At 48.3% G+C, this 11,099-nt stretch overlaps 1 protein-coding gene across 1 annotated transcript in view; it reads right to left on the reverse strand.

Moving 5' to 3' along the window:
• Positions 1 to 8,584, reverse strand: part of Rfx8 (regulatory factor X8) — a 53,619-nt gene extending 45,035 nt beyond the window's left edge. Inside the window, exons 1-3 of the mRNA XM_057751840.1 lie at positions 8,470 to 8,584; positions 5,830 to 5,953; positions 1,256 to 1,317 (exon numbers count right to left, since the gene is read on the reverse strand). Of these exons, the coding sequence (XP_057607823.1) occupies positions 1,256 to 1,317; positions 5,830 to 5,953; positions 8,470 to 8,534 (251 nt within the window). The 5' untranslated portion in view covers positions 8,535 to 8,584. The remainder of the gene's footprint in view (positions 1 to 1,255; positions 1,318 to 5,829; positions 5,954 to 8,469) is intronic.
• Positions 8,585 to 11,099: the final 2,515 nt, after the last annotated feature.

Genomic DNA, 11,099 nt, shown 5'->3' on the forward strand with positions numbered 1-11,099 from the left:
CTTCACACAGACTCCTTCATGGCCCCATCTCCTCTGCAGAGTCTGCGAAACTACAGCAGTGTGCCCAGGCTAACAACAGACCCAGATTGCTTCAACTTGATTACTGCCAAGGTTAGACTTGGCACTCGCAACTGTCTCCAGTTTCTTCATGGGCAGCCAGTCCTTCCTCTAATTGACTTCTGTCCCTGCTCACTGATTTCCTGTCTTGATTTAAAACAAACAACAAATGACAATGATAATTGCCTGGCAATTTTGATAAGGACACATTTGATGGCACTGGAATTTTCTTTCCTGTTAAAACTGTCACCTTAGGCCCCAGCCTCCTCCATAGCTAATTGACCAAATACTTAGACGTTTTAGTTCAAAGTATAATTAAAGTAAAATTTATAAAGTAAAATGCCAATTGGCATTATTCTATGTGTGTAATTATTTAAACTTTTTAATAAGTGGACACATTTCTGTGGCACGAAATTCTAATTGGTATTAATAATAAAGACCCAGAGTCAGGAACTATGGAGTGAAAGCTGGGAGATCAGAGAAACAGTGTGGCCAGCCACTAGAGACCTTTTACTTCTACCGAATCCTCAGACCAGAAAGGTGATCCTGTCCTCAGACTGCCTTCTCAGACTGCATCTTCAGACTGCATCTGTCTCCACCAAACCTCAGACTGCTGTCAGAGACCAGCTTCGACAAAAGTACCACTTACCAGGATAGGGGCATGGGGATTTTTGGGGCCTCCATAGACTTGTCCCTGCTCCTCAGACTTGTCCCGCCTTATATTCCTCTCTCTGCCCAGACATATCACTCCTGGCTTCACCTCCCTAGTGCTGGGGTTAAAGTCATGGGACTCCCAAGTAACTAGGATTAAAGGTGTGAGTCACCACTGTCTGGCCTCTAGTGGCTTAGCTCTGCACTCTCATCTTTAGGCAAGCTTTATTTGTCAAAACAAAATATCACTATGCATGTCTAAACGTTTGAAATATATTTAGTGGTCTTCATATTTTAATAAGACTTTGAAGCAAATGAACGCAGCGCTGCCTGAATGACTTCGGACACGGATTCAGTCTGAGCCACGGCACCGTTTGGTGATCACCATCCTGAATGGCTTCAGACACCCATTCAGTCTGAGCCACGGCACCGTCTGGTAAACGCTGTCACGCATGGCTTATTCTGTGTCACTCGTCTTGTCATTTACTGCGATGTGCCTGCATTTTCATCTTCACCATTTAACACAAGACAAACATCATTACTCTACCTGGCACTTCCTCGTGTGCCCAGCCTCCGGGTTCCCAGGTCAGGAAAAACCAAGCGCACGAGCTGCAGGAACAAGCGGATTTGAAGATGCAATTTGAAAACTGAAGACAAACTCATTTTTATCTACACTTACCAAAGAGTTATAAAAGTATTATAACCGATTATGAAAAGTATACATGCAAATGAATAGGGGAGTATATCAGATACGTAAAGTATGTCACAGAGGGAAAGGTGCCATTTTAAGTAAACCTTGCTGTCCAGGCTGTGGTGTGTAATGTCCTGGCTTAGATCCCCAGCACCAAACCTCTAAAACAGTGGTTCTCAACCTGTGGGTTGCGACCCCATTGGGTTCGCCTAAGACCATCAGAAAACCCAGATTTCTACATTACAGTCCATTACAGTAGCAAAATAACAGTTATGAAGTAGCAACAAAACAATTTATGGTCGGGGATCACCACACATGAGGAATTGTATTGGAGGGTCACAGCACTAGGAAGTAGAGATGAGGGAATATGAAGGGTTTTTCACTAATGGCCCACACTCTCTGCTGCGAGAGGTGTGTAGGAAGGATGGTCCAGTCACTCACAGTGTTTCCTGCAGGGCCACTGCAGTTGCCATCTCGTGACAACCCAGAACTCACGTGGGTAGGACAAGAAGGGCCTTGGTGGCTAAAGAGAGAGAAATGCTACAGCTCTGGTTCCATGGGCACTACCCACCATCTACTCAGGCCAAGAATGGCCAAGAACTTCCTGAGGCCAGAAGATAGCCATGTGTGAGAAAGCTGGAGTTGGGGAGGGCAGAGACTTTTCCTGTATCGTTGCAGAACACGAAGAAAGCAGATACCAGCGGGCTCCACCAGAAAACTTATCTACCAAGCCAAGGGACACGTGATGAAAAGCACTCAAGGCAGGCACTGAAGAAGCCATCACCAGAGGGTCCAGCTGGGGTTGGCGAGATGGCTCAGTGGTTAAGAGCACTGTCTGCTCTTGCAGAGGACCTGAGTTCAGTTCCCAGCACCCACATGGCAGTTTACACCTAGCTGTGCACTCCAGTTCCAGAGGAACCTATACTCTCACACATGCTGGCAAAATATCAATGCACATAAAATAAAAATAAATAAATCATTTTTAATAATAAAAAAAGGGGTCCAGCTGGCTCTTAAAAGGACTTCTTAGTCCATCCTCCCAGAGAGGTTCAACCAACACCTGGCAGCTGAGTGAGGCAGGGATGCAGGAAACAGGCCCCCACACCTGATTCTTTGCGGTGTGCCCCAGAGCTGGGAAATGGGGAGGCCACTTGGAAGCTGCATTAGAGCTTGAACACTGTATGAGACTGGGCATTTCAAGCAAAGTTGTCTCGTCAGCCAGGGTTTCTAAGGAGGCCTGCTGCCTGTTCACAAGAGGGAGATAGGAGAGCACCAGGAACACAGTGACAAGGGACACAAGAATAAGGTCTGTGGCTACTCTCAGCTCCTACTGCTCACGCAAGTGTGTGTGCATGTGTGCAAATGGACCATGCCCGTGACTATACCTTCGAGAGGGAGGCTACAGCCAGCATTTATTTCCCCCTTCTTAGCACTTTTCCATTTCCACATTGCTCACGACGGAGATGCAATTCTTTCCTAATCAGAAAAACATTCATCCAGTGTTATTTTAGCAGAGGAAGTCGGTCTCCGGAAACTCCCCGATCCATGGAAGATATCATTTGCGGCCAGAATGCGCATCGCGCACTGGACGCCCGTTCGAATCATCTGTGCAGGAACTCCTTGGGAATCAGCTCAGTTCCCAGGGGAGGAGGGAGGAAGCAAGAATTGGATATTCTGTTGTTTCTCTTGTAAACATGCTTTGTGGTCATATCCTCTTCCCTTTCCCTTCCCTTCTCCATTTAGCCACAGCTTTGGCACACAGGATACATTCCCAACAATCAGTCCCTCTCCACTGGCCTATTCTCCAGGCAACTTGCCAGCCAAACTTAATGTTAGAGACTTGGCATCTTGGGGAGTGGATTCTAAGGGAAATAATAAGACAAAGAATTCAAAATAAATGTGGAGGTCAGACACCGGAGTCTCATTTCTTTCCGTTGGAATGTACTGCCGTCTAACAACCCACGACAAGATCTTTCTGTTTGGTGCAGAGACTGGACACCCAGGGGCTCCACATGCTAAGCAAGAACTCTCCCACTGGGCTATATTCCCGGACCCCAGATCTTAAAAGGGGGTGGAAGAGAATTTTCTTCTAGAACTGAACAACCTCTAACGACACCATCAGAGAGATGAGAAGGAAGCCGTTGCTGCAGTCTTAGCCAGGGAAAGATCATGCCCTGCTGACGTCACCCACTTCCCTTTGAGAAGACTGGCAAGTGGGCAGATAAGAGAAGACAGCTCTGCCAGGCTACTCAGTACTCCGCAGCATCTTTGATGCTGTTCCCTAAAATTCGGAGTGATGAAATCGTGGACATTTGGCCTGCATGAAAGCATGTGGGGATTCTCAGTGGGCTGGAAAACCTTTCTGAGTCACCCCATAAGATATGGTGATAAAGGGACCTTGAGTGTAGTTTTCCGCTTTGGTTTTGATCTGCTTATTTTCATGGAGTATTTACAGCTTATAAAGCAGTCTCGGGAGAGCAAACTTCATGCTCACTTATGTGAGAAAAATATTTATTTTTGTTGGTGACAATTTTGCAGTGGAACTAAGGGGATGACAAGAAGGATTAAGCCCCAAAGAAAATGTAAAAAAACAAATGGAAAACAAATAAACCAAACCAAGAAGAAAACAGTCCTGTGTCTGAATACACTTTAGAGGCACGATGTGGTACCGGGAGGCACTGGGAGGCACTGGGTGGCATCCTTGAAGTCACTTTTAGGGGGGAATATCCACAAACTGAAGTCATGACGAAATGGATGGGCAGGAAGGTGGCCTTTTAGGAGCCAAGAGTAGTCCTGAGAAAGGCCACATTGGAAGATTCACACATCACAAGCACAGAGTGACCCTCAAAGACTGGGAACCAGCTGTGACAACTGAGTTGGAAGGCCAATAAACCCCCAGGACCCGCCTGTCTCTGTCTTCTCAGCACTAGGGTTATAGACATGCACCACCACATCCAGGTTTTTGCATGGGGATCAGAACCCAGGTCCCCAAGCTTGCTCAGTAAGCACCTTTCCTCCTGAGCCATCTCCCCAGTTGATCTAGTCCTTTTGTCTTTATAGGCTCTTTCGTTTTCTTATCCAGACAAGATGATGATGACAATGATTAATTTTTTAACCATTAGGCTATCCATTCACCAGTGATCCAAGAACACTCTAAACCAATCCAATTTGGTGTACACAAGGACCCTTACAAAGAAAGGGGACAAACATAACTGGCAGCCCTGTGACCCCCATGAACAAGCTCCTTCTCACCCCAGTCCTTTAAGAGCAACCTGGCTATGCGGTGCAGGTTGTCGACTGGTCGACTGTGCCCAGTGATTTTCATCCATCTGTGTTCTGAGGGTCAAACGACAAATCGTGGCCTGCTCTGTGTTGTCCAGAGGAATGGCGCCCTCCCCTTTGCAGAAATGCACTCTTCTTCACTGAGCTTCAGGTCTCAGCCTAGAGAGGGCACGCTGGTCTCAGATGAAGTCCAGAGCCAAGGTAAGGTGCTTAGAAGGCTCCTCTCGTTCTGGGCATCACTGAGACCAGGTGATCGCCCATGTCTCCATTCTCTAGGGTCTTTTTAATGACATCAACAAGTGGAGAGAACTCTGCGCCTGCCTCAGGAGGCTAGATCCTGCATCGTGGCCAGCTGTGGGACCCTCGGCTTTCATCTCTCCGGGTTTATTTTGCGAGCAACGAAACAAACCCGGGATCCCTGCCGAGGCTTGGTGGCCTGAACGCCTAGAATGCCGTGACTTGTTCTCTGTCAACCTCACCGCTGCAGCCCCAGCATCTAAAGCAGGGTCTACCTTTAAGGAGTTGTTCATAAGAGCTGTCGAATGAAGAGGGTCTCATACTGTAATTTTGTTGCGTATTAAGTGTTCTCAGAAGTAGTTCTTGGATCTGTGTACTAACTTCCAAAGCCAATGAGTTCTCTGAGCCCAACTGAAGTGCAGGAAGCATCAATTGTTGGGCAGAGTGGTTCCGAATTGTGTTCTGGGAGGTTTGGCATCTCTAGGCGGGAGTAAGTGCCTAGCAGACCAAGCTCTTGGGCGAATGTTGGGGTTACCACAAAAAGAGTACTTCAACTTTCCCCCAAACCACTGGAAATCATGGAGATGGAAAGCAGATTTTCAATACAAATGAAGGATATTGACTGGCGGCTCCTGAGAACAAAGTTAGACCTGTAGAGACCCCATTGAATCCAAATGCACGTTAGACTTTCCTTAGAGGCAGTCAGCAGCGGTCTACATATATGGGGTCCCATACGGCTTTACCATCAGCAACCCTGTACCTACCTACGTCTGTGTTTGAACAATCACATAACCTGACAACATTTCTCTGAATATATATCTTCACACTTAAGTGCCCCCCACAGGGTGGGGCTGTGACTTACAAAACAAAACGTCTCAGGGAACACAGCTCTGCGAAATCTCCATACTTACCTTCCCGAATGTTGCTGGGTTAACCTGGTTCTGAGCACTCTGCCCACAGGTCTCCACATAAATCTCATACATGAGACATCGAGGCACGCTGAACCCTTCGCAGACACAGAAATTGTCGACTAGCCTGCAGAGACAGAGGGGAACCAGAAACAGGAAACTGGCAGCTGGTTTTCTGGAGTGGGACACTCTGTCAAAACCCATGACCGGGCGCATATGTGGGCCCAGCCGAATGACCTCCTCTAGCTTACGGGATGGAGCAGACGCTCACAGGCAGCAGAGGAAATGATCTCTCTTGTCCTCGGGCCAGTGGTAGGAATATAGACTGTGGGTTTCCAGCTGGCAACACTGTAAGGCTGGGGGTTTTATTGGAGGGGAAGTTACATGCTAAAAAGAAGTGGGTACTGTTGGATGAATCTTTTCAGAGGCTGTAGCCAAGGTCTATGAAACTATAGGACAGAGAATTATTTACCTGGTAAAGCAGCAAACTAATACCACAGTGTACACTCAAGGAATCAAGGCAGGTGGGAGGGTATGGTGTTAATTGGTCCCAGAGGCCCAGAGGCTAACAGCCTGGCCACGGCCCGCTATGGCGCTACGACAGGGGGATGGTGGGACTGGTATAAGGATGTTAAGTCACTGAGGAGGTGCCTTTGAAGGGGATATTGGGACCTCCCCCTCTGCTTTATGGCTTTCATTAGCATCATGGCTCTTTAGACACTCTCCATGATGCCAGGTCTTGCTGCAGACACCATAACCATGGGGCCGGTTGACCCTGGACTGAAACCTCTGCAGGAGCCATGACTCAGAAGAAGCCATTTCTTTAATAACTTGATTTTCTCGAGGTTTGCCATGTTTAGCTATCCCATCATAATGCCAAGCAGAAGCGAGAAAGCCATCTGTGTTGGAGGTGTTAGCAGACTGCCCCCGGGAGCGCAACCCCAAGGAGAAAGTGCTGTAGTAAGCCTGACCTCTATTGTATGTGGCTATGGGGAGAGGATGTGAGGCAAAACTACCACAGGGGACACTGGTTAAGGGGCTGCCAGTGTGCCACCAAAATGCCCTTGTATTTACCCGAGGTTGGATGCTGAAGCCCATCCCGGCCATGTTCTGAGGGTCTGTACCCACAGTATTGTGCCCATTTTTGTGTTTCCCAGTCTGATGGTCTCTTCCTATCTCTGAAATGGAAACCCCGTCCTTCCATTCCCCTAGACTAGCCGACATCCCGACTTTTCCCGCGGGAATAATTCACCATGTGCAGATGACAATGGCACTGATGTCCCAGAAAGACCCCGCTTGACTAATAGATCATTGCTGTCCCATCTAACAGATCACTGACTGGAAGACAAAGGGTGAAGTCATGGAGAAACATGGCTTCTCTTCTACTGGACGACAGTTAGGGCCCCTCCCTACTCTCTCCTGAGCTGCTCCCCAGGGCCCTGGCTCTTGGTCATCGCTCTCTCTGTAGATCTATCTACCCCTCTCTTTGGGAAGCCTGGTCTTTTCCATCCCATGGCTATCTACCTTAGACAGGTAGTGTTCTGAATGCTAATGCTAGGTGAATTGAAGTCTTCCAGGCCTATCTCCCAGCCCTGAAGGTCATGTCAGCAGAGGACCGCCTACTTAAAAATTCTGGGCATGGGACTTGATTTGGACTTTCTGTTAAACCTCTTGAAGACATCAGTTATCTCTGAAAGGGATTTGGGGCACTTGCCTTGCCCCAAGCCCCTTAAGGAGGATGCCCAAGTACTTTAAATTTTATAATCATTCTTTCAAATCTGTATAGCAAAATTCAAAACCCCAGACACGCATTGGTGAGCTGAAGCAATTAATTGGGGTACCAAGTTGGCTCTTCCTGCTGAGAAGGTGTACAAGGGGACCTGGTCACATGGTAAGGTTGTTTATTCTCACTCAGGATGAGAAGGACCATACTTCTTTTTGGAGGAAAATAGTAACTGTTTATAACCATAAAGCTCTGATTTTTTTCTATTTCTTACTCAGGTGACTCTTTAAAAAGAGTTTCCCCTGAGAAAGATTTCTTAAAATTTACAAAAAGAAAAATGTAGGCTGATATATAATAAGTCACCTTAGAAAGCCACAGTCTGAGGACTGGCTTCAATTATTTTCCCATTTATAAAGAGTCACAAACCCTTTTGAGTTTAGTTCCATGGGATGAGGGTATTTTTCTTTCTAGTTTTTTTCCCCTGTATTTAAATAGCCAAGAAATGAATTTCACAACTAATATGGAATGCATGGTTGAAGCTAAAAGTTGTCTTATGTTAGACACATTCACTCTAGAGCTCACGCCGGGAGAAAAACCAAAAACTAAACAACAAAACCAATAAAGGTTTCCTCCCCTGGCCAACGCCTGCCTGAGTTCCAGATCTCCTACCAACAGGCCTAGGTCCGGGACAAGCTGGATTGCTTCCCAAGGGAAGTGTGACCCACGGGGACTGTCGAATGTAAAACCGGAGCCCAGTGAGGATGCGAGACCGCATGTGTGGGAACGGGCATCCTCAGCCATGGCCCTCGCCCCGCCCTCGACCTACCGGGGCTCCTTCTCTCCCTCGGCCTGGGCTCCCCGCCCCGCCGGCCTGGGACCTGCCCTGTCCCTCGGCCCTCGGCCCTGTCCCCGCCGCTCACCACTGGATGATGCCCCGGTGCAGGCCGCGGCCGCCCAAAGGGGAGGCCGGCACCGCCTCCGCCATGGGTCTGGCCCGCTGCAGCCGGGCAGCGAGCGGGCGGCACCGGTCCCCTCGGTCGTGTTTACTTTAGAGCTGGGGCGCGCGGATGAGGCGCGCGCACGGGGAGCCCTGCCACCAGGGAAAAGGATGCTGGGTCCATGCCCTGCACCCAGAGGTGCGGGTTAGAACAACCCCACACCCCGCCCCCGATCTAAGGCCTGATAGACATCCCACCCCCATCCCACCCCACCCCATGGCGGCCAGCTTTGGGCCAATGGATCAAGCCAGGAAGCAATAAAGAATAACCGAGACACTTGCTTCCAACCAGGTCGCGAGTTGTGTTTGATCACCAAGGGTCCTCGATTGGTCTGCACTTGGAAATTAATTGGTTATTTTGGCACTTTTGAAAAATACCGATGTCCAAGTAACTTCTTCCCTCAAAGGGGTTCAGTATAACTGGCCCGGGGTGGGGGGGGCATGGGGAGTGGAGGTGACCTGAGAAAAGCCACTCTCTAGATGAATCTGTGATCCAGGTGACTGAAAAGCTGAAAACAGCCTGGCCTGGGGGCCTGGAATTCTAGATAGATAGGCAGATCCCAGGTAAGGCCAGTGTGCAGCTTCAGGTGGCTGCTGCTGTAGACAGATCCCCAGAGCCAGCCAGGCCAAGTACTTTCCTGTCCTGCAGAGTCAAGTGTGTGTGTGTCTCACTTCTTTCTTGGGGAAATAGGCTGTTGTACCCAGTGATGCTCCACAGGCCTGTCATGCTGCACAGCAGAAGCCCAGCAGCCAGGAGGTGACACCAGCTGCCCGCTGCTTCTGAGTCTCCTAAGGATGTCTCAGTCTCGATGAATAACATTTGACAATCATCTTCACACGGTATCAAAGCTCAGCTTAAAAAACGAGTGGAATACATGGGCGTGCCTTTCTCCAGAGAAGATGCACAAGTGTTTGCTAAACTCCCCAAGTGATGCTCAACTTTAGACATTAAGGAGAGGTCAGTCTGGGCCGTACCCATTGGAATGACTTTTAAAAGTCCTTAGGAAACAGCAAATGTTGGTGAAGATATGGAGAAACTGGACCCTTGTATCTTCTGGTAGGGATGTAAAGTGGAGCAGTTGCTATGGGAAGTGGTATGGCCGTTCCTCTAACCGTGGAATTATCAAATGATCAAGTAGTACCCAGCTCTAGACACACACTCAAAAAAAAAAAAAAAAAAAAAGAGCAAGCATTGAAGGACGTGTGACTGAGTTTACAGCGTCCGCGGGGAAACCATCTGAGTGTCCACGGACAGACAAATGGGTAAAGACAATGTGGGATAGCCAAACCATGTGCTGGTATTCATTCTTAAAAAGTAATTAAATTCTGACACAAGCTCCAATGTGGATGGACTTTAAAACTGTTAATCTAATTGAGGAAGAGCCGAAAGGCTGCTCCTATTTATATGAAGTACGTCTGGTAATCCGACTCAGAGAGACAGAAAAATAGCTGGTTGTTCTCTCTTAGTTGTGGAACATGTTAACTAGGGAACACACATCTATCAGTGTAGAGTTCAGTCTAGCATGATGGAAACGCTGTAGAGATGGATGATCGTTATACAACGTGTGAATGTACTTCATGTTTCTGAGTTGTGCAGTTAAAAATGAGTAGAATGTTTGATATGATATATACTTACCACTTTCTGAAGCAATCTGCCCCATAACACACCTATTTGAAAACCACTTCTGAAAGCAGGGCAGAAATCCATTAAGTATATGGAAGTGCCAACTGCCTCCCACGCTGGGGCACATCACGGGTTGTGGCAGCCTCCCTTCCATGAGAACACCATCATCATGGGTCAGGTTCAAGGCTGTTCCAAAGCAGCAATGACAGGACACCCAAGGAGGAACCTTCACCTTGAGGTGTGACTAGGTCACTGGAGCTGGGACGGGATGGCATCCAGACCTTCTCGGGGGTGCTGCACTACACTGGGGTGAATTCAGCCTTGTCTTGAAGCAGGGAGAATCTATAGGGCCGGAGTGAGTAGGAGCTGGGGGAGTTAGAATAACCCGGTCAACAAGTAACACCAAAAGAGACACCACTGCCAATTGTCTTTTTCATTCAGTGTCTTTGTTTAGGAAAGGCTGATTTCAAAAGCCATCTCTAGGGTCAAGTGGCCTTGCATCATGCTCTCGGAGTCAGGTGCTGAGACTCTTCACGTCTCTGGGGAGCATCCCTCACAGCAGGGAATGGCAGCTGTGTGTGCAGGTAAGAAGCATGTTGGAACACTGCTCTCAATCTCATCTAGGAGAAACTGCTGAATGGAGGAAGGAGCACAAAATGCCAGCTTCGTTGAAGAATTTGCATCAGGAAACAAAGAGATGAAGTGTTGGGAAAGACTCTGCAAGGTAGCTGTCTCAGAGGCAGCCCTCTTTCCCTTAAATCTCCACGTGCTGATAGGTCCTTTGTTGCTTCCACAGGAGCCTCTGCGGTTCTCAGATGCTGGGCTTTCTGCAGTCACACAGGGGGCTCCTGCTCCCGGGTTCAGGGAAACAGAGGGCTTGGCTCCTCCCGGCCTGACTTAGTTACGTTTTATTGCTGTAAAAAGACACC

The sequence above is a fragment of the Chionomys nivalis genome, chromosome 19 (assembly GCF_950005125.1).
Source record: "Chionomys nivalis chromosome 19, mChiNiv1.1, whole genome shotgun sequence".
Classification (NCBI taxonomy): domain Eukaryota; kingdom Metazoa; phylum Chordata; class Mammalia; order Rodentia; family Cricetidae; genus Chionomys; species Chionomys nivalis.